Source organism: Chelmon rostratus, chromosome 16 (assembly GCF_017976325.1).
Source record: "Chelmon rostratus isolate fCheRos1 chromosome 16, fCheRos1.pri, whole genome shotgun sequence".
NCBI classification, from domain to species: domain Eukaryota; kingdom Metazoa; phylum Chordata; class Actinopteri; order Chaetodontiformes; family Chaetodontidae; genus Chelmon; species Chelmon rostratus.
Window position 1 is genome coordinate 7,864,743 of NC_055673.1, and position 21,263 is coordinate 7,886,005.

At 47.7% G+C, this 21,263-nt stretch overlaps 1 protein-coding gene across 1 annotated transcript in view; it reads left to right on the forward strand.

Annotated features, from left to right (window-relative positions):
* Nucleotides 1-213: 213 nt before the first annotated feature.
* The window catches only part of ext1b (exostosin glycosyltransferase 1b), a 114,359-nt gene continuing 93,309 nt past the window's right edge, over nt 214-21,263 (forward strand). The window contains exon 1 of the mRNA XM_041955173.1: nt 214-2,026. Within this exon, the coding sequence (XP_041811107.1) occupies nt 1,083-2,026 (944 nt within the window). The 5' untranslated portion in view covers nt 214-1,082. The remainder of the gene's footprint in view (nt 2,027-21,263) is intronic.

Sequence of the window (21,263 nt, forward strand, 5' to 3'; positions counted from 1 at the left end):
TTCCACAGGCTTACAATTAGATAATTTGCACATGCGGAGGACTCCGGTTATGAATGGGTGCATTTCCCCAAGTCCCGCCTCTTCCGTTCCCACAGACGGACCAATCAGCGACGCCGATGAGCCTCGATGGGACGTCACGTCAGCTGCCGTCGTGTCGGGATTGGAATGTTACCGACTAACAATCGGAACAACTGAGCACTCGGTAATTGGACACTAGGCTCAAGGAATCCCGTGTTTTTTGAGCGTTTTCTCAGCTATTTACCCGGTCTGAGGTCGGCGTTCGTCCCCCTCGTGTCGGCCGGATAACTTCGCCCGCTGCGTGGCTCCCCGCCGACCAGCTTTTTATTCTCTGTCGGCGCGTATGAGCGTATGAGGGGAGGTTGTGATAAATAAGAAGAGAAATGCAGGGATTCGTCAGGTTACAGTTGCACCGCTGAGCTGCCCCTGCGCTACGACGCTCCCCCCGGTTTTTCTGCTTCTCTTCACGCGGGACCATGGAGTGATAAAAGAGGGGGGATTGGACGCATTCACCCCGAGATCCGAGCGCGGCGGCCACACCGACGGGGCTTTTACACTCCCTGGTCAATGTGTTGCCGAGTTTAACATCCAAACCGGGGTATACCTTTCCGTCTGGGAGAGCCTCGGGGACCCCTGCCGCTGTTCAGCCGGGGGGAGAGAGTTCACAGGCGGCTGTCGGACAGTTTTTTTCCGTTTGAATAGCCCCGCACAGCCAGCCTGAATGAGGGCGAGGAGAAGCGCAGGGGAAGAGAGTCGCTGCATGTGATTTGTGTCCGAGAGGGTCCGGGCAGCACGGATCTCTTTAGGTGCACCCGAGCCCCCCTGTAGGCGCTGTGCGACATGGTGAAAGTCTACAGAAGAGGGAGAACGGGACAACACTTTTAAAATCGCCCACATGCACTGGATCAATTGCTGGATTTGGGAACCGAATACGCAGAAGGGGGGTTGGGGATCCTTGGAGGCTGCCGGAGGATGGAGCGGTGTAGCCGGGGTTGGTGAGAGCCTAACTTCGGGCCACTTTACATTTCTTATTCCTACACAACTCGCCCCCGTTCCCAGGACACATGCAGGCCAAAAAACGCTACCTGATCCTGCTCTCCGCCGGTGCATGTCTTGTGCTTCTCTTCTACCTCGGAGGGGTTCAGCTTCCAGCGGCGAGCAGGAGCCGGCATGACCGCAGCAGGAATGGGTACCGGCCCGACCAGCCCTGGCCTCACTTCTCGGACCCTTTACACCCTTTCCTGCCCTGGGATCAGACGGACACCGAGGAGTACAACCTGCACATTTCTCCGCGGCAGAAGAGGGACGTCAACACGAGTGTTTACAGGGGCAAGCGGTGCCGCATGGATTCATGCTTTGACTTCTCTCTCTGTCACAAGAACGGATTCAAAGTTTATGTTTACCCGCAGCAGAAGGGGGAGAAGATCTCTGAGAGTTATCAGAATATTTTATCGACCATTGAGGGGTCCAGGTTTTACACCTCAGACCCCGGACAGGCGTGTCTGTTCGTCCTGAGTCTGGACACTCTGGACCGGGACCAGCTGTCCCCGCAATACGTCCACAACCTGAAGACCAAGGTCCAGAACCTGCCTCTGTGGAACGACGGCAGGAACCACCTTATATTTAACTTGTACTCGGGGACGTGGCCGGACTATACGGAAGACTTGGGCTTTGACATCGGTCAGGCCATGCTGGCCAAAGCCAGCATCAGCACCGAGAACTTCAGGCCCAACTTCGACGTGTCCATCCCCCTCTTCTCCAAAGAGCACCCGAGGACCGGCGGGGAGAGGGGGTACCTCAAGTACAACTCCATCCCGCCTTTTAGAAAATACATGCTGGTGTTCAAAGGGAAGCGCTACCTGACGGGTATCGGCTCGGACACCAGGAATGCCTTACACCACGTCCACAACGCGGAGGACGTGGTGCTGCTCACCACCTGCAAGCACGGCAAAGACTGGCAGAAGCACAAGGACGCGCGCTGTGACAAGGACAACGCGGAGTATGACAAGTAAGTCCCCGAGCTGCTTCTTTGGATAAACACCTCTCTTTTAATGTGCTTAGACTTTTACGCACGGGGTCCGTGCGCATGGAGCTGTCACGCACAGAGCACCAGCCGCGCGTCCTCCAGGGTTCTCACGCTTTGACGCACAGTGTGTGTGTGTCAGTGTGTGTGGTGTGTGTGCGCATTTCACTCACTGCACGTCCTCCTAACTGAGAAAAGGTGTAAACCGATCACAGAATCTAAGTTTCCATCTCATTTTAATATCTAGACTTGTAAATCACGCGTAGAGGTGATAACCGGTTAACTGTCAGTGGTTATGAGCGTTGTAAAGATCCTCAACTGCAGGTCATAGTTAACCAACCTTTTTACGTCCCACTCCATGACTGGTTTTTACCCTCCACTCCACCTCTGCTCCCTTTCAAGCATGAAGTGAAAGATCTCCAGCCGGTCTATTAGCTCCCCGGACCCACCCCCCCTCCTTTCCTTTCCTTTCCTATGAAGGAATTCACCCCCCCCACCACCTTCCAGCCCCACTCCATGGGAGCACTGCAGCCCTTACCAGGATATGCACAGACATGTTTGATTTGCACCCTGCACGTAGTGAAAATTAAGTGAAAGTGGACTGCTGGGAGTTTATTTTATTCATCTTTTGCTCTGACATTAGCGTCTGTGTTACTGTGACCTCGTCATGGCAAAGAGCTGCTCCCCCATTAAAGGAGCATGCAGTGTAGTTTACGCAGGCTGTGGTGTGTAACAAGTTGGGCTGAATTATGGGGTGATTTACTGCATATAAATCAGTCACAATGGGTTAATTATCACCTTCATTTCCAGGAGTTAGTGCCATCTTTTCCACTTAGCCCCCAGGGACAGCTGATTACCTCTAATTTTGGAGGTCTCAATTTTGTCAAGGTGGTAATTAATGATTCCCCCTTGGGATCAACAGCTGTACTTGAATGCTTGGTATGTTTTAATATCGAGGGCGGTGTTTCATGTTTGCATAGCTGGATTATGTAGTGAACTCCGCTGTCGGGTTCATTCGTCTGTGAGTGACATTGGTTTGATCTACGTTTATCAGCCTTTGCCTTTGTAAAGCCTGGATAAACTTGAGCATGTGATAACAGCGCTTGTCCACATTATACCTAGAGAGAGAGAGAGAGAGTGTGTGTGTGTGTGTACCTGTGCATTTAAAGGTTAAGGGAAAGGACAGAAGTGGAACGTATGGAAAGTTAACCTACACATATTTCCATTCGATCAATCAGGCAGACAGAGAAAGGTGCCACGGGGGCAGATGAGAAAGAGTTTTAACCAAACATGCGTTGGGTTGAGGGAGGAAGTGACTCCCCTTGAACTTGACGTGAACCTCCAGCTCCTCGCAGACAAACTGAGAATGCAAGAAAAGGGAGCTCTAACAAAACTTCACAAGCATGCACTTGTCTATCCATTCGTCATCCTTTTTTCCCCACACACACACGCACACACACACTCATTCTTGCCCTCGCCGTCTCCCCCCGGATGCCTTGGGCTCGGTGTCACCTGGAGAGAGATATGTCATCCATTATCTGACATTCCAGTCTTCTCTGGACTGCCCACCCCTGCTCCGCTCCGCTCGCGGCTCTGCTTCCTAGCGGATTCGGCCCCGGTCGGCCCCGGAGGTGCCTCTGTCTCAGGGCGCGTCTCCCAGCCACAATCAGCTGATTGACACAGCTGACGGCATCGCCCGCTCTTTCCACTGTAGCACGTTTCACGGTTGATTTATTTTGATCAATGCCGCCGCCTGTTAGTCATTTTATTTCCAGCATCGATACTGCATTTGATTTCTGTCTCCGCTGAAACTCAATAAATCCAATTTCATTTTAACACACTTTCACAGTGTTTAGCATGCACTTTGCTTTTGCTTGTTATGCTGTGCACCTCAGTGATTTTACACTTCTCCTTGAACCACTTGTGAGTTGGCTTTTCTCGATTTTGCTGGTTATAACCCGCGTTTAAATTAACTGCCTACTTTTGCATTTGGCAACAAAGTGAAACCAATACATTTAAAGCATTTTTTTCCTGTTATGATTTAGCAGACTGTTTAGATTTAATCAAGCAGATGCCTTTCAATTTAATCTAATTTGAGGCCTTTTGGGTGCCGGCTTGTGCTTTGCAAAAACCCCTGACGTAGCTGCTCAGGTAAACGGATCTACATGCAGCCGGCCGGCGTTAGCGCTGCATTTCCACAGGCTGAGGGCGGACAGGGATGGCTTGCGGGGACGCTGTGGTGCAGATTCAGGAATGCAAACACGTGTCAGAGCAGCTGTTGGCGGTAGAGAAGGGAGCACTGCCAAGGCAGGCCAACTGGTTGTCGGTATATGTACAGGTCTGGCCTTATCCACCTAGTTGCTTGCAGTAAGTGCGCATCCACCCGCTGACATACATACACGCATACCCACTGCTGTGACTGGTGCCGCAGAGCTACGCAGGCTCATCTTTGCCTCCTGACCTTTGACCCCGTTGCCTTCCAGAGGAATGCTGCTCCTCAAAGGAATGCATCAGCGGGAGGGCAGACTGGAAGCCGGCATATCGGTACCTGAACCAGCTCCCACCCACACACCGCGCACGCTCCGCACATTTATTCAATTGATTTTCTTAGCTGCAATAGCTTTCAATTGGAGTCACTCTGGTCCACTTCCATGGCCAAACGCTGATGAAAGGGCCCATTCACTGCTACATTATCCACTGAGTTTTCAGGGCTTTCTGACAATGATCCTGGGAGAGGACAGCGAAAGGCTATTACAGGCTCCACAATTGAAAAATTTCACGTTAGGTGGGATTTTGCTGTAATGCTATGCCTTGTGGTCGCTCAGACTCCTTTACTGGCACACCCCAAACTAGCTATTTCCAACTTAGTGATTTTCGTGGGAAACACAGTTCTCATTTCTCTTAAATAGGAAGTTAAATTCCACTTCCTGTTTCAGTAGTGAATCACTTCAAACGTGGATTCATTCATAGTATTACGTCAGTCAGATTTGCCCTATGCCTGGACATTTTTCTATATAGAGTAGAGTGGCCGCCTTACTTCATGCATGTAGCTGGACACTGAATGCAGCATGTAAGCACTGTAAGTGCTTCCTCTTCTGCCAGCAAGCAGATTATCCTGCTGAAATCACAAGTACAGTCTCATCTAGTAAGTCAATTGCGTAAATTATTATTACCATTGAGTGTTCCATTAAAGTCCGTCTGCACATATTCCTTTAATTCTCTCCTTTCTAAGCCTTTCTCTGACTAACAGCAGAGTCATCATCCCCCATTTAATACTTAACCAGCTTTGTTGGCTCGTATTGACTTTGCACTTTAGCTACTTCACTGGCAGCTGCCGCTCAAGGTCACCCGGGGGACCTGAAAACCGAAAGAGGGAGGCATGGCGACCGCGAGCCGACAGAGGGAGAGATTCGGAGAACGGGGAGGTGCAGGAAACTCGTCTGTGCTTGCCTCAAAGTGTCCGTGGAAGGAGAAGAAGAAGAGGAGCAAGTGGGTGTGAGATTGAGTGATAATAGTGTGCGGCGTATGTCGGAGTGCGCGGCGCCAGCTGGGGTGAAAGAAACCGAGAGTCCAGAAAATTGCGCGTGGAGTGTTTTTTTTTTTTTCCCCATCAGGAGTCAATGACAGCAACATCAACCGAGCGCTGCGGCGTTTTCATTTTCACAACTGTGTCATCAGCAGAAATTTTCCCCACTTGAGAAAATTCTCTGAGAGGCGTGAGTGGCTGAGAGGGAGGAAAAGAGGGAAGGAGTGCAGCCTCGTCCTCCCCGGTTTCTGTATTTTCCCTCCCTTTGCTTTTTCTCCCCCCGCCTCTCTCTATCAGAACAACATGGACACACTGATGTGATTTGGCTCGAGATGGCTCCCCGCCACATTTCCATTTCCCCCTCTCTCTCCTTAATGACGCCGCTGCGTTTGACATTTTGTTGACACGGCGCCACAGAATGAGAGGCAGGAGCCGATCTGCGCCAGGCGAAGAAAACCAGCAACACTTCCCCTCCACCTTATCTCAGTAAAACACCATTATGAGTGGGAATAACCGCCATTCACCTGAATGCCAGCGCGGCGCCGGCGCCCCGATAGCGGACTCCTGTTGGAGATTTGGAGTGCAGAGCGAGTGGCAAAACGCAGTCGTGTTGCTACCTCGCTGTTTGGCAGGAGAGGGTGTCACACTCCGCGGGTTGCCATTGTTTGTTTTTCTGTAGTCAGATTAATAAATCATGAATATTTCATGATTGCCTGCTCTCTCTTAGATAAAGTACCAAGCCTGTGATGGAGAATGTTAATGATGCGCAGGATAGAAAGTTTGAATGCGGCGCTGCTTAATTAGGACTCTTTGATATTTCGGTGTGTGTGCATGTGCGTGCGGCAGACAGATTAACTAGATTCAACCTCTGTTTATTTTATCTTATCAGGCCGTCTATCCATCTCGCACCCACTCTGACATTCACTCTCCTCGCTGTAGCCGGCTCGTTCGAGTCGCCTCGGCCTCGTTCGGTGTTATCTGGGCCGAGTCACGGTGTCGCCGTCACACGAGAGGAGTCAGCGCGGCTTCATCAGAGTGTATCTGTCGCGGCCGGTGTTTCCTCAGCAGTCAGTTTCTGGTGATAAACTTAAGCGCTTCACATGGGACATTAATAGAAATCCTTTGTGTTGGTAAGGCTGCAAATAGCCATTATTTTTTAGATGCTTAGCTTCATGGTTTCATCTAAAAATATCACAAAATGGTGAAAATAGCAGTCCGAAAGTAAAGGATATGACATTTATAGTGATAAAAAAAACAGCAAATTCTCACATTTAAAGAAGCTACAACCAGTAAATATGGGATATTTTTGCTTGTTTATTAAAATCATTATTAGTTTTACCACCATTGATCATTGGTTTTGAATCATTTGCTGTTCTTGTACCAGTGTTTTCTGTATTGTGCTGTAAAGAATTTGAATTTTAAATTAGAATCATCATCATCATCATCATCATCATCATGTTTCTGAATCTGAGCCGTTCATCGGTTGATCGTGTTATTAATATACTAGTGTGGAGTGCAGCGAAGTATTTTCATCATTGAACAATATATTGATTATTTTCTCATGGTTCACGAAATGATTGCAAACAGTGAGAAATGCCAATCACTCGCCAGCGCCCACGGCCGCATTAACGAAACACAGAGACGTCCAATTAACCGTCGTGGAAGAAAACCACAAGATGTTCACGTCCGAGATGCTGCCACCGGTGCACAAAAGTCGATCAGTTGTCGATCAGCTACTCGATTAATCCTCTATTAATCCATTTCAGCTCTACTGATCTCACATCTGCTCGTATGTATTCCCTGTTTGTGTTGCTGCTTGTTTTCGTCTGTGTGAGTTTTGTGCGGCTGCTCATCCATCCATGTCTTTTTTGTTTGTGTCTGTGTGTCTGTGCGTGCGCGCATCCTTGCGTTCGGCTCATTGTCTTCGTACGTGGCCGTGTGAACGCGAGCGTGTGTGTGTGTGCACGTAGGATGACTGGGGTCACGACCCCGCTGTCTGTGCCCTTGCTGAGTGACGAAGGCAAAGCCCCGCTCACTGACCCACATTCATTGAAGGATTACCAGCACAGCCAAGCCGCCCCCGGCCTCAGAGGTGGTGGCGGCGGCGGTGCAGGGGGGGGAGGGTGGACATGACCTCGGCTCAGACACACACACACACACACACAAACGCACACATGGGATCAGACTGTGAAGCCCAAGTGAACCATCCTGCACCCCCCCAGGCCAGCTGCTGGCTAGTTGGTGGAGAGAGATTGATCAGCTGGGAGGGTTCCCCCAAAATGAAAATCGATGAGGGTATTAGCACAGCAGTGGGCCGGCCCCTGGAATCATTTCCTCTATTAAAAGCTGCTCACTTCCACCCCGGAGGAAAAAAAAAAACAGGTCCGAAGGCTTGTTGTGCTGCAGTAACGGTAATTGAAAGAGTGATGGATAACAAGGCATCAAAACGCCCCCCCCCTTCCCCGGCCTGTCAGGAAATGTTTAAGAGGAATGAACAAATAAGAGACACAGGAACAGTAGTAAAAGTTGTAAACCCCCTTCTCGCTCTCCTTTTTCTTTCTGCCACTCTTGATGCTCTCTCATCCTTAACTAGAGCTGATGCAGTGATGTAAAAAGTTTGCGGGCAGGTTGGTCTCTGGAAGGCTCTGACAGCCCAGAACCGAGAGGGAGCGAGGAGCCGATTGGGTCCTCGTGAACTCAATTAAACCGGACAGGTGTGTGACTGGCTGAGGCAAGAAGCGATGATCAGGACGGACGCGGGATTGGCTTCTCATTAAATTCTCTGCTGAGGAGGGATGAAAGGAAGGTATGGCTGCTGTCTGCAGGTTTGGCGAGCGCAGTGAGTTCTGACATCTGTCCTCTCTTTTTTTTTTTTTTTTTTTTGCAGTATTTAAAAAAAATCCCAGCTTTCTCTCTGTGGCACGGGGCATGCTGAGACGGGGCAACGCTGCTCTGAGCTCACATTCCCGACGCCGTCATTCCAGCATTCCCACATTCAGCTCCTGCAGTGTTTTACCATCAGCCCGCCTGGTTTATGTTGGCTTTTTCCTCCAGCATTAACCGAGTTAGTGTGAGAACCAACGCTTTCTAATAGCCAACATGCCAAGTTCATAGTTTTATAATTGGTGTTTAATGCTAGGCTAAGGCTAATGATTATTATTTTTTTAAAGTGCTCTTTATCAGTATTTTTATATAAATAGACTTCATGCCTTCGTGGTGACAAACCCACACAGAAGTTTTGTTGTACCGTCAGATCTACGGAGCATTTTAGCATGTTTTAGCTGAATGTTTGGGTTTTACGGCCTGCAGTTTCTACATGCTCCAAATGGCTTTTAGCTAAACGCTTAAGAGCCAGAAATTTCCCTCAGGAGTCGGTGGAGACTAAAACAGAGCTAAAAGCAGAGTGCATGTTGGATTTACACCGTCAGATTGCCCAAATCTCTTTTGCCTAAACAACTTTATAACGTGATGATATCAGTGTAGATTTTTGAGCTTGTTGCAGTGCCATAAAGTGGCTAAAGAAATCAGTCATTGCTGTTTAAGATACAAACTCCAGGCCTGCATTGACAGTCTGCATAGTTTCAGGTTTACCAAGCTGAAGCTCAAACTTCTGTGTTTTTTTTTTAGGTGAACAAAATCAGATAAAATGGTGCTGTCGCATGTTGATGAGGTCCTGTCAGAGTTCTCTGAAGTAAACTGAGCTCATCTTATAGGAAGAAATGACATGAATGAGTCATTCAGCCCCGTGCACGGCTCTAATTTTTGATTTAACAACACATTAGCGCTCCCTTTCATCCCTCGTATTTGCTCGTGACTAGTCGACTGGACACTGGCTTCATTGTGACTGAATTAGGCTGTAGTTATATGGCTGTTATCTTTCCGCTAGTAAACTGCAGAGCGTAGGGTGTGTTGGTGCATGAGAGGTCAGGGTGTGTGTGGTTGTGGTTGTGGGGGGTTTGCCGCAGGTCCCAGTGCTCCAGGGGATTTGTCCCTCTTCCTGAATGACTCTGCGGTCCCCCGGCTGCGGAGCACCTGACCAGAGTTATCTCATCAATGAGGGGCAGTGGGCCGAAACTCTGGCCTATATCTGCGCTGGACAGTCAGAGCTAACACATGCAGAGCTCATTGTTAAAAGATGAATATTTCCTCCCAAATAAGAAAACGTTGGAGCACAGTCCATTAGGCCTCACCTCCTGTGAGCGCCGTCGCTCCCTTGGGGTGTTGCAGCAGCTTCACTGGAGAAAAAGGAGGGGGCAGCTCGTTTTTATGGCAGCTTTTATGGCCCCGCGAGGCCGTTTGGCAAACACCTAGGGACGGCACATCAATGGGACGGCGGATCGTTGACGCAAGCTTGCGCGCTGACCTCCCTCCTTCACTTCGCGCCACGGCAGGAGCGAAAACAAACACTCAGCCCTGCTGCTGGTATTCATATTCAAATAGTAATTGGCAAAAGGGGGAAATCTGAGTAAGGGCAAAGAGGAGGCGGCGGAGTTGGGGGGGGAGTTGAAGAGGGCAATAGCTTAAAAAAGCATTATGTCACTGAAGAATGTGTGTATGGCTCAGTGTTTAAGGGGCCAAGGCTTCAAGGAGAGAAAGAGGGTTTTGTTGGAGCAGATCTGGCTGCCTGGCAGGCTGATGGAAGGGCTCTTTTCCCCGGCTGGTTCATCATGCTTTATGGCTCGGTTTGACTTCCACTCTTAGGGTGTAAAAGTTTGGGGCTGCCCCCAGGCGCTCCAAAGGGGTCCTATTGTGCTAGAGTTTGCGCTCTTTCCAGAGGGGATGCTTGTGCCTTGTTGACATCGCAGCCACCCCATATGGTCCCCTTTTACCCCCAGTTTCAGCCCTCTCCATCAGCCCCGACTCTCCTGCCGCTCTCTTCCTCGTGCGTCCCTTTGCTTTTGAAGCCGGGGCGACAACCGGCAACAATGGCCGCTCTCACAGCTCCAGCCATCGACCACCGTGCCCTGGCTTGAGGTCAGATTCCACGACACTTCACGGATCAGCGGCTAAGCCAAAACTAACTGGGGAGGAGGAGGAGGGGCAGGAGGAGGAGGAGGAGACAGTTACAAGGGAAGAAGGCATCTGGTCTCACCAAGGGGAGTCTCAGCATGCGTGGGTGTATGATTGACCAGAGAGAGGAAGGAAAGAATCATTCTGGTTTATCCTGGTTTCCTCTGCAGGTTGTTTGGTGCTGCTGTTGGTGGTGTTTATTCATGAGCTTGATGGGGCCTCCTTTTCAGATGAACTAGAAGGAATGCACGCTTGTTTTTTGGGAGGCGATGTAGGACAAAGTGCAGCTGCTGGTGGTAATGCTGGGTGTTTTAAAATTAACGCCCACTCTCCTTCGCTACAGTTTCTCCTCGCCTTTTCTTCTCCTCTTTTATGTAGCCGTTTCTTCTGTCTCACACTCCCACAGCCTGAAAAAGCCCACATGCACAACTGTTTAATTCTGCTCACATGTGACGAGGCTCCTCAAAAAGCGTTACTTCTCGGCGGCCCTGGCCTTTCTGTACGATCTCATTACATCACCGATGGAAGCGTTTGAGGAATAAGGTCGTTTCTTGTCGTTTTCGCAGCGATTCAGTGGTTTGGTGGCACATTTCCACAGGTTCTGAATGCAGTCTGCAGATGCAGCTAGTGCCAGATATTCTCTTAAGCTGATATACTGCTACTTTCCCCCCCTTGTGTCTCTTTCTGTAGCCCTATCGCCGAGCCGTATGATGCTTTTCCTGTTGTAGTGGATTAATTTTACCCTGCTGCATCCTGACTGCCAGCGTCAGTCCAACAGCAGCCCTGCCATCAAAGCAAAAACACACACACACACAAAAAAAAAGCAGACGAGAAAGCGCTCGAGTGGGAAAAGCCAGTGATCCTGTCGAGAAAGGTAAAGGCAAAAGAGGCAAGTATAAAGAAGACGTGTAGGAGAAAGAGCAGCAGAGCATCCTGGTTTGTTTAGCAGCTCGAAAGGCTGTATTTCCTTTTGTTTGGGGTGAACTGAAGTGTTTATTTCCCCAGAAAGTTGAGACACGACAGCACTTTGTTTTCAAAGCGTCTGCATCTTGTTTGCCTTTGCAGCTCGCTCGCTAGACACGGCGTTCTCCGGCTGTCTGAAGCGAGACAGGTGAGCGGAGCGAGGAGAGGCTTTAGGCGCTTCGGCTTTCGCGAGCCGTGGATCCTATAGTAAGAGCTAGCAGATATCAGATATCAGCGCGAGGACGAGCGTTGTCACATCCACCACCGAGCACTCGGAGACAGCGGCACATGTTTTAGATACACGGACCAGTCGAAGGTTTGGGGTAAAATCAGGGGACTTGACTTGATTAACAGTTTTCCCTCATCATATAATCAGCTACAGAAATGCTTTGAATTGTTTTGCAAACACAGAGAGAGTCTGTTGAGCTTCAGCCAGATTTGCTTTAAGAAAGAGTGATGATAAATACACCAATCTCTTACTGCCCTCCCACTTACAAAAACAGCATTAATTATGTGTGCTGGAGCATTTCACTGCTTGTATTTGAGCCCAGATGTTTGCAGAGGTGCTGCCTCTGCATCTGCGTCTATATTGCAGAGGCAAAAGAAGGCATCCCTGCACAGCCAAAAGGTGCAAAGCAAAAGAATGAACGAATGTTTCATTCTACATACAATATTTTTTTTAAAAAAAGGAGATCATTTGGAGCTAAGCTATTTGTAATCACCAACATTTTAGTTAGTGACTGGAATGCAGATGAAAAAAGTTTGAAGAGGAAACCTAATCAGAGAGCTTCCGGCGCTCATGGAGAACCAGGAATGGCTCCTCGGGGTGCGGCCTGTCGTCGCCGTCTACTTCCTGGCACTGTCAAAATGCTAATACAAAGCATGCAGAATGGCTCAGTTAATTTGAAATCCGGTCCGAGTCCAAAAGGCCTGTTTTCCTCATTACGTGTGTGTGTCTGCGGGAGTGTATGAATTTCAGACGCCGCCGCCTCCCCTCGTACATCTGCGACATTTGTCGGCGGTGTCAAACGATTTTGGTGCACGTTTAATCAGCGGCTGTGTCTGCTCGGCGATATGCTTTAAGTGTTTTCAGCGGCCTTGCTTCTATATTGAGGTGATAGGTCAGATTCTTCTCAGTTCCCCTCAGACACAGATGTGTGTGTGTGTGTGTGTGAAAGGAAGAGCTTCTATTTGCTCGTGGGCCCAGTCTGTTTGTGGGGTATCTGGTGACTGGAGAGTATTTGCTCGCAGCTACATAGCTTGCTATCTATAAACACACGCTTATATTCTGCAGAGATTGCTGACTTTTCAGGAGCTTAAGGAAAGCACGAGCGAATATGTCTGAACGCACTCGCTGTTTATTGCGTCGAGTCTTCGCCTGTCTGCTGTAGTCGTGGAGTCGCTTAGTCGAGTGTGTATTTTGTCTTTGGCCTGGACAGTGGAGGATTGCTTCCCTGTCTGAGTATCTGCAAAGTGTTTGCTCTGTAGCCGACGAGGGGACAGACAGAAATCCAGACAAGTATGTGTTACGTTTACACTGCAGTCTGAGCTCTGTGTGTGTGCGTGCGTGTGTGTATATATGTGTGTGTGTGTTAAATTGTGCATCTGCATATGTGCATGGCTGTGCATGCTGCCAGGCCTGCGTGTGTCCCCTTCAGCAAAGTAGTGCTGATTCAGTAGTGTGCCCTCCCGTTCCCACTTTTTTCCTGTTTTCCTCAGTGAATGTTATTCTTTTTAAGCCTTCAGGCAACCCTCCTGCTCAGCCCCTTCCTCCCTGTCCACTCACACACACACACACACACACACACACACACCCCTCCCTCACGCATACTCAGCAGCATCTTGTTTGGCCGAAACCCGGCGCTAGCTCTAACTGTGGCCACTCATGTGGAACCCCCAGAAGCTACAAAACATGAATAATGTATCAGCAAGAGGAGTTTTTATTCATGCATTTTATTTTTTTTTTGCTCTTCATATTAAGTAGCATGTCAACACATACCCATGCAGTCGAACTGTGCAGCACAGCCTCCTCATCCTCCTTGTAAGGGTACCGGCAGCCCCTGGATTTCACCAATATTTTCCCTAAGAGGCACGGAGGCATCTGACTTCCTGTATCCTTTGAATTTCATCCAGGATCAGAGAGTGACCTTAAAGGCCTGTTTTTTTTGGGCGAACGCTGAGCGAATTTACTGAGTTCACACGGTCTGAGGAGCAGAGGAGATTCATTATTCAATAAATTGCATTTAATGTGAAGTATGAAGCGAGACCAAATGAGCCTCAAAGCCGGCGGCATCTCTGGATGCTGATAAGCTTTTTAGAGGACGACACAGGGGAGGTTTTTTTGGGAACGGGAACAGACGGACTACATCTTCAAAAAATAGATGCGTTGCTTTGCATTTCCCAGCTGCCGTATCTATTGGGACGGCTGAGGCAAGTAGATCTAAGAGCTCTGTCATTACCAAGTTTGCTGTAGCTTCATCATTGCCGCCAGATCTGCTGTGCATTTTTCCATTTTAAATCTCCCTAAATAAATCAGGAAAGCTTCAGCCGCAGAAAAATCTTCAGAATCTCCTTTTCTCATTACATCTATTGTATGAACTTGATCTGTAACACCCGCGTATCTTAAATTTCTCCGAGGCTTGATCGGCTCCCTTTCTCGTCTTGATGTTCGGGATAAAGACGTCTCCCTCTGCATCAGCTCCGTCAGTGTTTCCGCCGCTGACTAATTTGGTTACTGAGGAGCAGACGCCGGCATCCTCTCTGTGTCGCACATCTGATTAAAAAAAAAAAACAAGTTCACAGAGAGGATGCAATGATCATTTCATGAAGAAGTGGCAAACTTTTATTTCATATTTTAACAACCTGTCTGCTGAATGAGACTCACCTGTCTGATCACATTTATTTATTCACCTGCTTTTCTGTCCTCCCCTGTCTAAATAACACTATACTGTAGTTTCACAGTAAAATAACTGCACTGTAGAATTGTATTAATTGAACATTAAGGCTACCTAAGTGGGCAGGTGGATGGGTTTGTTTGCAATTTTGGGTATATGCTATTAGGTAAATAGAAATACTGAACCTTTAAATCACACTATATATTCCTGCTAGTAAAATATGTCAAAAAAAAGAGCAAGCTGCTCCGTGTAAACAGAGACTCTGTAAACACATTCTGCAGAGCTTCATTAGCTTCCTGTAGGTTTTTTACCTGACTGGAGGGCAGACACACAGTCACACCTGACTTTTCCGTGTACCATGCGCAGCTCCTCGTGCAGGATTACCGGCGCTCCGTGCGGCTACCTGTACAAACAGCTCCGAGCTGCTGTGAGCAGCTGCGATCGGCATCCGTGCTCCGGGCACGCTGCCCTCTGAAAGCCCGGAGAACGGTTTCAGAAGAGAAAAGGCCGCAATCATCCTCCTGGAAGCTCGAGGCTCGCCCACGTAGTGAAACAAACAAAAAAAAAGCTTCTGCACCTTCTCAGTTAACCACTTCACCGGCGTGTCGCTCCGTGTTTTGCTCTTTTGACTCACAAGCTAAAACATGGCTCCCTCATTGTGTTTCTAGTCACTCCAAATGTCATTTAGTTCTGAATGTGTAGCATCTGTTCCTGTTTTTTTAACCTGCTCTGCTCAGTAATAACATCTCATTGCAGTGTTTAAATGGTTTAGACTTCCTGTCAAAAAAAACCCCTGTTACGTTATGCTAGCTACGTGACGTTAGCCAATGTCTTTAGCAGTAAAGGCCTCTCATTGTCTTCACAGTGCAATGCATTTATTGTTGAGTTAGTATCTACAGTAGCTTTACAGTTGAACATTAGCTTGCAGCAGTAATTAAATTTAAACAATGAGGGACAGAAACAGTGCTGACAAATACTAACAGTGCATGGCTAGCTCCTCGGAGGGGGTGAGTATAGCAGGAAAGCTGGGTCAAATATTCCCAGTTCATTCATAAAATATGGCCTTATAACTGGAGACTATTGGTCTCTTGTCCTGTACCGTCAATAAACATCTACTGTTTCAATGATAATCCCTTCCATTATAGGTTCTAGCAGAGCCAAGTTAGCATTAGCCTTGCTTTCCAAGCTAATAAGAGTGCAAATGCGAGATTAGCGTCCGTTAGCCCCATTATCCGACAGTCACTTCAAAGCTATGCCCATCACCTGTCGTCTTCAGTGGCCCCATGTGACCTCCCATTGCGTTAACCCAAGGTGCACTCAGGACGCTATGCATTGCTTTTATCCCGATGCATATTTAATACGCTGCACTTTCGGACGGACAGACCTCTTTTAGATCTGCGTTTTTATGTGCCTCTAATTTCCCTGTGTTATGCTGCACGGCTCTCACTTGACGGCCTTTTCCCTGAGCGTCAGCATCCGACGTGTGACTCGTAAGTGTTGCGGCTAAATTTGGATTGTGTCAGAGAGGCTTGTTTTGTTTGCCGGAGGCATGGCCGCGTAAAGTGGCGAAAGTGAACGGATTTCAGTCAACTGACACAAAGCAGAGCAGTTCGGAGGCATATTCTGGAGTCAACATTCCAGCATTTAGAAGCCTCAGAAACCTGAAGTATGTTTTTTCCCGCAGGTTTGAACACATTTTCACCGTTTAACCTCATAGAAATTGATTGTGTTTTCACTTTCCCTCTCCATGCTTCCTGTCACACCCTCCTCAGACCCTGAAGTGTGTCCTCCTCAGGTCGCCCTGTGTAGTAACCGCGCTGTCTAGTTAATGATTGTCAGATAGCATTACCCAACATAACCTTATCAAGGCCATACGTGTCAGGCTGTCACTCCTTATCAGTGTGTTTCTGCACGGATGGTCGCGCATGTGCCTACACACAAAATAAACACGGGCTGAGACTGCAAATCTGGCCTGCAAATGAACGAGCCTGCCAAGCACAGCTGGACGCTGTGTGCCGGTGAAATACAGGCCGCCTCCCACGACAGTCCGGAGGTGTGTCGTGTTAAAAGCTCCTCATTGGACGGCTCTTCTCTCCTCTTCAGTCATAGTGGCATTTCTCATTACGGCATGGTAATTCAAGCTCTTATTTACTGCTGCGACAGCGCGCAGGTCTTTCGTGACAAAATGCGGCGGGGATCTTCAGGCACGCACGCCAAAATCACTTGTCTCCTCGCGGCGTCTGCGTTCCCGTGAATGTGAATGATCCTTTTAACTGTATGCGAGACCTTCTGTCTATGTAGTAGTTTTGAAGCGTGTCCTCTCTTGTTTCTTTTGCGAGGAAGTTTCATCATGGCAAACAAACTGCCGCCACAGAGTAAAATGGGATCTGAATGCGTTATGTTAATGGATCAGTTAATCGCCAATTGAAGGCAGGAGCACATCGACCACTTATGAATCAATATGGCAATAAGTACATCAGTGGTCACTAAGAGCATGAAAGGGCAAATCTTCTGTGTTAATGCACGTGTGTGTTGGTGAGGCAGCGAAGATATCAAATATATAAAAAAACAACATCCATTTTAGAGCTGAAACCATTTGTTTCAGGCTAAACATGCTCTGTTTTCAGCTTTCCATTGTGAGGATTCCCTGCTTTTCTTGTTCTTCTATTATTAGAAACTGAATATTTTTGGGGGGGTTTGGACTGTTGGTCAGACAAAACAAGACATTTGAAGGCATCGCTCTGGACTCTGAGAAACCGTTTTGTACTATTCTGTGACTATCCTGCAACAAAATTCAAATTTGCTCACTAATTATGCTAGCTATACGTGACGTTAGCCATGTCACGTTAGCCAACGTCTTTTGCAGTAAAGGCCTCTCATTGTCTTCACAGTGCAATGCATTTATTGTTGAGTTAGTATCTACAGTAGCTTTACAGTTGAACATTAGCTTGCAGCAGTAATTAAATTTAAACAATGAGGGACAGAAACAGTGCTGACAAATACTAACAGTGCATGGCTAGCTCCTCGGAGGGGGTGAGTATAGCAGAAAAGCTGGGTCAAATATTCCCAGTTCATTCATAAAATATGGCCTTATAACTGGAGACTATTGGTCTCTCGTCCTGTACCGTCAATAAACATCTACTGTTTCAATGATAATCCCTTCCATTATAGGTTCTAGCAGAGCCAAGTTAGCATTAGCCTTGCTTTCCAAGCTAATAAGAGTGCAAATGTGAGATTAGTGTCCGTTAGCCCCATTATCCGACAGTCACTTCAAAGCTATGCCCATCACCTGTCGTCTTCAGCGGCCCCATGTGATTAGAAACTGAATATTTTGGGAGGTTTTGGACTGTTGGTCAGACACAACAAGACATTTGAAGGCATCGCTCTGGACTCTGAGAAACCGTTTTGTACTATTCTGCGACTATCCTGCAACAAAATTCAAATTTGCTCACTAATTGTACAGTCACCATCTTTACGAACTCGTCATTTAAGCACTTAACCCGTCCCTCTTCGTGAGCTTCCCTTTCCCAACCTGAAAAACCCGTTTTCTCCCCCCCCGACATTGTGACACGCTGCTCTGATTAATTGCTCCGACGAAAATGTACGTTGTGCTAGATGAATCAGTCACCTGCTGTGCCGAATCAGACATATCCTGACACATCTCATCATGTTTAGGTACCTGATGACTGTTTAAGCGATCGCATCACTCATTAGGTACACGGCCTTTGATGTGTGATGCAGCTCCACTGCTTGTTTTCCCCCAAGCTTAATAAGCCTAATGTCACATTTTTATAAAAATGTATTAATTGTTCGCAGAGGTGCTGTTTATCTCAGATGAGGTGGGACAGTAAAACCCTCAGTGGCAGTAAAGACCTAAAATGTCCCGTTACGCTCTAAATGCTGCATTAGTGATTTTCACATCTGCAGAGGGACATTGTAACCTTTTTATCTGAGGCATTAAAATGGTCACATGTAAAGATGATTTAGCTGTTAGGAAGCACCAACACAGTCTTTCTTCAAGCTTTGATGCCTGCGTTATAGTTTGTCCTCTTTTCCCATCCTACATTTCATTGCAACGTGCAACGATAGCCACAAATATTCCATCCAAAAATAGAACGCGGCTTCAGAAACCCGTATCATTTGAATTTTTGTGAAAAGTCCACAAGATATGCAACGCTGGCAGTCGCATGTCTTTTCCAGCCGCTGTGATACGGGTGCGGTTCAAGTTCCTCCACACAGCTGAATGGGTGGCGGAGGCTTTGCGGGGACGTGAATGGGGGGTGTGAAGTGGCCGGCCCTTGCAGACAATAGGTGTTGTGGCTGCTGGCAGGACGGCGAGCGAGTTTAAATCACAGACTCGCAAGGGGGAATGCCAGAAGACAAGTGGCCGATGCTCGTTTCCTCTTATTGTTGGTAGCTCTTTCTCACGCAAATCCTGTGCAGGGAAAGAAACACGAGTTAAGCCCGTCACAAAATAATTCCTGGTCGCTGCTTTTTACAGAAGGCCTGCGTCTGCTGCTGCAGCCCTGCGCACATCACTGACAAACTAGATGCATGCTAAAGATAGTTGTTGACTTTCAGCTTGTTAAAAGTATTACTCATTCCCTTTAGAACTCCTCATACTCTATTGTTTCTGGTCAGTAAAGTCGTACAGGTTGCACATTTTGGGTGTACTTACATACAGTTGTACCTGTCTGACCTTGTGACACAGTATTTTGTACAGGTATTTGCTTGCAGCACCATAGTCACAAGTGGTCTGATAACGCAGCAAACTTGTTTTCTTTTAGAGTCTAAATCTTCCGCTCCACTATCCTCCGCCTATCAACCTCATCCCACCTTTAAGTGGAGCTTGACTTGTTGGACGAACTTGGTCAGGGTGCAATTATGTAACGGAAAAGGAAAGTGCATCGGGGCTTGAGATAGCTGAGTGGCTCTGATGGTCCTGCCGCGGCCTGATGGAAGAACATTTGTGGCAGTAATTTAGCACATGGGTGCTTCTGCTGCAGGGGTTATTGTATCCGTCACGCTCGGCTGCGACCACGCCGACCCCCGCTTGTGTTTTCAGGCCGACCGGCTCCCCCGTAAACTCACTGGCCTCCAACAATGGACTGCAAAATGAGACGCACCAGACAGAGTTGGGAGGCAGACGGAGAGAGAAAGAGGGGGAGCTTGTGGAAAGGAGAGATTAACAGGGTGAGAAAGTGTGTTGAGGCAAGAGAGACGGAGTGAACGCACACAGAACCACCGGCCCAGCCTCAGGGCTACGCTAGGGCATAGCTACGAAGTTTAAGCCATTGGTTTATTAAATGTTGCATTTTTTCATGACAATCAGCAAGACTGTAGTCTTGTAGTCTGTAACTTTTTGGTTGTTTTAAGGAAATTGTGCATTCTACCCAAACCATCATGTTTTATTGACCCAAACCGAACCAAAATGCAACCGTCACCTGAACTGTTTCTCAGCAAGTTTGTGTTGAAAGTCTAACCGAATGTTGCGTATTTATAATCACTAACTTGACAGAGAAGTGAGAACTACGGTGGGCGCAGTCCAGGCACTAATTCTTTTTTTCCCCATTCCCTTAGTTTGAAAGTTGTGCTGAGCATCATGGTTTCAAAAAAAGGAAAATTTGTGTCCGTGCACACGAATCCAATAGATTAAATTTCGTGAGTATTTCACAAACTTTAGAGACCGTGTTGAAACTGCACACCTTGAACAAACGGCCGGGCATCGCCGAGAGCATGTTCATCTCTGTGTCTGCAGCCCGAACATAAACACAGCGTAGTGTTTGAGGAGAATCAATATATCGAAGCCTTGAGAAAATGAATCGAGTCAAAGAGAGACGGCTAAAGGAGGATTTTGGAACGATGTGATGGGGGGGGGGAGGAGATGGAGGGTTTTGGTGTGCTGGGACGGCAGATTGTGTCAGGCCAGACCACAGGAGGCCTCTGAGCACAACATAAACAGAGAGCATGTGTGTTACTGAACCCTAGCAGACCACAGAGGCTCGGTCTGCTCCTGACCAAAACACAGAAACAGGCCGGCTCTGTGTGTGTGTGTGTGTGTGTGTGTGTGTGTGTGTGTGTGTGTGTGTGCTGGTGGGTGTGTCTGCATAAATACGTATGTATACGTACGCGTGTGGGACAGTGTTTGTTTAAAACCACAACATTGCACAGGCAAACAGCTGTCGCAGCCAGTGCGGTCAGCGCTAACCTCCGCTTCGTCCAGACCTCATTTAACATCATATTTTCAGTCTCTGGGGTGTTTTTTGACTTGAACCAGGCACCTCTGCTCTGCCTGTATTAATTAGAGGAGCGCAGTTGCTGTAAAGGCCGTGCTATATGAGCGCCGTTGTGAGGTAGAGCAGCACAGATGGGCCTGAATCGTTGCTGTTGAGCGTTCGTACGTCTTGAAAGATTGGAAAATTTTTGTTTTCAAGCTGAGTGATATGCTTTGATTTCAATATACTCGCTGAAAAATGCTGGATTTTGAACATAACCTTATTTATTTCCACTTATTCCCACAATCACTCACATAGGCCAAAAATCTTTCCCCGTTTGAAATGAAACCTTCCAGCCGTCATATTTGTTTTTTTTGTCTCCAGGCGTCGACATTAACAAGCATTGAACAATCAGGATCAAAGCGTACAATCGACGTTAAGATGAACAGCTGGTAAAATAAACAGTGCGACAGTATGCATTGATGTGGGTTTAAAGGAATCCTCTAAACTTTATTTGTCAGTTTAGATGTGATGACAAAAGCTTTGAGAGCCTGGAAAGTTTTGGTTTAGGTACCTGAAAAGTGCTTGAAAGGTGCTCTGATTTTACTCTTCAG